The sequence below is a fragment of the Solanum lycopersicum genome, chromosome 11 (assembly GCF_036512215.1).
Source record: "Solanum lycopersicum chromosome 11, SLM_r2.1".
NCBI classification, from domain to species: Eukaryota; Viridiplantae; Streptophyta; class Magnoliopsida; order Solanales; family Solanaceae; genus Solanum; species Solanum lycopersicum.
In genome coordinates this window covers 23288777-23292903 of record NC_090810.1, presented here as the reverse complement: position 1 = coordinate 23292903, position 4127 = coordinate 23288777, and the positions used below count along the sequence as shown (strand labels likewise).

The following is a 4127-nucleotide window of genomic DNA, read 5'->3' as shown; positions in this document are numbered from 1 at the left end:
CTGTTTTTCCAGAAATAAAATCTGCTGCCCAAAACGACTAAACAGGTCATTACAATAACTAACCTTAGTTAAAAAATAGACGAGGGTAAACGGACTTCATGGCGGCCTCGGCCTCCCATGTTTCACCCTTAACTAGGTGATTCTTCCATAACACCTTTACGGAAGCCACCTCTTTGATCCTTAACTTCTTTACTTGTCTATCAAGGATTTGAACCATAAACTCCTTATAATAAGGGTTCTCTTGTACACCTAGACCTTCAATATGAAGAACGGAATTGGGATAAACAATACACTTCTTAATTATAGAATCATGGAACACCGGATGAACTGAAGCCAATTCACTAGGTAACTTCAACTCATATGCAACATTACCAATATTTTGAAAAATTTCATAGGGACCCATATAAAGAGGACAAAACTTAGCTCAAAACCGAACATGCAAACTGAGAATGCAACAATTAATCTGTTAATGACACATTAATAATTGAGGCATCTATGTAATTCAAGAACTAAAGAAATACATAGATAGGGTTCTGGAATTATGAGATAAAATGAATAATAACATTAAAATATCATTTGGAACATATATCTAACTAATTCGTGAAGTTTTACAGTAATTCTAGAAACCCTAGGCTAAATTATGATAAGAGAATAAAGAACTTACTGAAAACTAGGAATCTAGTGGGTTAAAGTAATCCACTAGTGAAATCCCACATATCTAGTGATAAAATATACATAGAAATATTTAGATTTTAGGGTAGGAACTGATAGACCTTGATGCGTTCTTAACTAGGGTTCCATTCTTGCTTCTAATTTTCTAAGTTTTGATTTATGAATTTGACTTAGGTTAGTTCTTGTTACGTTTTTAGGCTAAACTGACTAAAATATGATGATTTAGGGATTAAATGACGTATCTTAGGAGTTAAACGAACTACAAAAAGACAAAAACACCTATGTAAGTTTTATTGTTGGACCAAACAATGACCTGGACTGACGGGCCATTGTTCAATCGATGGTCCGTCATTTGGGTCCGTAGTTTTGGTCTGCTCGACAAGACTATACAAAAATGGGAATAACTTTTTACCAGGAGGTCTGATTTTAGCAAACTCGGTATCAATTGAAAGATAAATCAATTATCTATTATTTGATAGGTCATGGGACACCTAATTAGTTCTGTGGTAAAATTTATGATCATTTGACGTTGACCCTATAACAGTTCCCCCCAACTGACTTCTAACTTTCACCTAGTGTCAGATGTACAGATCGTAGATCGAACGATGGTCCATGTTGGACATCCATAATTCAGTTTAGACATTGGGTGTCTTGAGTATTAATCCATGGACACAGACCACGGACCTTAGTTTGACTTTCGGACCGTAGGTCTATCCGTGGATCGACACTTCTTCTATTTTTCTGGGCTGAGTTTTGGGAGAGTTTTAGTTAAAAATGACAGATGCGCAGTATGAGCCGTAGATCAGACTACAGTCTGTCGATAGTGATCGTCGATTGGACCTGCAGATTTTTGAAAAGATGATTTTTGGTCTGTTTTAGATACGAGGTGTTACATTATATTCCCCTTGGGAAAATTCGTCCTCAAATGAAGACTAAACTAGCTTAAATAGAGGGAGAGAGTTGCAATCCCTACTACTAAACACTAAGGACTGAGTTTCTGACTTAATTAAGTTCCACGAACATGAAAGTAATCTTAAAATGCAAGTATAAACTGAGGGAACATGATTCTAAGGCTTAATTCACTCATAAATGAATGAAAAACTGAAGAAGGACTATTACCTCTACCTGCAGTGGAATTGGAAGGAAAGAGGTGAGGATACTTGGCGTTCATGACCGCTTCTGCTTCCCAAGTATCTCCCTCTATGGATTGACTCCTCCATAAAACCTTGACTGAAGCTACTTCTTTGTTTCTCAACCTTCTAACCTGAAGATCAAGAATTTTAACTATCACATCCTCATAAGAAAGACTATATTTCATAACCACACTCTCTAATAGCACTACAGAGGCTGGGTCACCCACACACTTCTTCAAAAGCCAGATGTAGAAGATGGGATGCACTAATGCTAATTTTGCTGGAAACTCTAACTCATATGCCACATGGCTGACCCTTTTCAAGATCTTGTAAGGGACTACATATCTAGGATTGAGCTTCCTTTTCTTGTCGAATCTCATCACCCCTTTCATAGGTGACACTTTCAAGAAAACCCAATCATCAACTTGGAACTCTAGTTCCCTTCTCCTTACATCTGCATAAGATTTATGATGACTCAGGGATATCTTAAGTTTATCTCTATTGATTTGCACTTTCTCCATAGCATAAAGGACTCAATTTGGCCCTATAAAAGCGGCTTCAGCTACTTCAAACCAACCAACATGATATCTACATCTACGTCCACACAGTGCCTCATAAGCATCCATCTGAACGCTGGAATTGTTGCTATTATTGTATGTGAACTCAATAAAAGGAAGATGATCTTTGCAAGTACCCTTGAAATCGATCACACAAGCTCTCAACGTATCCTCTAGGGTATGAATGGTACACTTTGCCTATCCATCCGTCTGCAAATGAAATGTTGTGCTAAGGTTAACCTGAATGCCAAGATCCTTTTGAAATGACTTCCAAAAATGAGAGGTAAGCTGAGGACCTCTATGTGAGATGATAGACAAATGAACCCCATGCAACCTCACAATTTCATTAATGTAAATCTTGGCATTTTCCGCTACCGAATGTGTAGTTTTGACCTCTAAAAAGCGAGAAGACTTAGTCATTCTGTCAACTTTCACCCAAATTGAATTATATTATTCTTAGTTCGAGGTAGCCCTGTGATAGAATCCATATTGATCACTTCCCACTTCCAAGTAGGAATGTCGATTTCTTGAGTCACACCCCCTAGTTTCTGATGTTCTACCTTGACTTGCTGGCAATTGGGGCACTTACTTACAAAATCTGCTATATCCCTCTTTATGCCATTCCACCAATATACTTCCCGCCGCGGTACATCTTAGTGGCACCTGGATGAGTAGAATATCTAGAGTTATGGGATTCTACAAGAATATGCTTTCTCAAGTCATCCACATCAGGAACACACAATTTACTCTGGTAGCGAAGTACATCATCTCCCCCTTGGGAGAACACCTCAACTCTCTGATTATGAAATGCACCCTTATGTTCAAGAATGATTGGATCATTGTCTTGCTATTACTTAACCTCCACTACCAAAGAAGATTCTACCCCATCATGAATTGTTACATCATTGTATGATATGCTCATAAGGCGAACTCCCAAGCGAGCTAGCCTGTGAACATCCTTCACTAGCTCCTTCCTTTCGTCCTCGACATGGGTTACACTACCCATTGATAATCTACTAAGAGCATATAGTACTATAGTTACCTTACTAGGATAACAATTCACACTCATATCATAATCATTAAGGAACTCAAGCCATCTCCTCTAGTGAAGATTCAACTCTTTATGGATAAACACATACTGAAGGCTCTTATGGATAGTGAACACATCTACATGGACACCATACAAGTAGTCTGTACAGGTCTTGAAACACCACTATGAGTTGGATAGTTCTTCTTATGCACCTTACATTGTCAAGAAGCATAAGTTATAACATTATCTCGCTGCATCAACACACAGCCTATGACAATTCTGGATGCATCAAAATAGACCACATAACCATCCGAACCCTCTAGTAGAGTTAAGAAATGAGTTGTTGTCAATCTAGTTTTCAATTCTACAAAGCTTTTCTCACATTCATCTAAACATTGAAATTTGACCATCTTTTGAGTCAACCTAGTCAATGGTGAGTCTATGAATGAAAATCCTTCCACAAACCTTCTATAATAACCCGATAGACCTAATAAACTTTTGATATGTGTAGTAAAGGTAGGTCTACTCCATTGTTTCACTGCTTTTATCTTCTACGAACCTACTCATATCCCTTTGCTAGATACAATGTGACAAAGAAAAGCAACAGATTGCAACTTGAACTCACATTTTCTAAACTTAGCGAATAACTGGAAATGTTTAAAAGTCCACTAAAGAACTCCCAAATTACTCACACGTTATTCCTTATTCCTAAAGTAAATGAGGATATCATCAATA

At 37.6% G+C, this 4127-nt stretch overlaps 1 protein-coding gene across 1 annotated transcript; it reads right to left on the bottom strand.

The window, feature by feature from the left end:
• Positions 1–1705: 1705 nt before the first annotated feature.
• On the bottom strand, positions 1706–2326 carry LOC138339310 (uncharacterized). The gene has a single exon (XM_069290902.1). The coding sequence runs from the start codon at positions 2324–2326 to the stop codon at positions 1706–1708; it is 621 nt and encodes a 206-aa protein (XP_069147003.1).
• Between the last annotated feature and the right edge of the window lie 1801 nt (positions 2327–4127).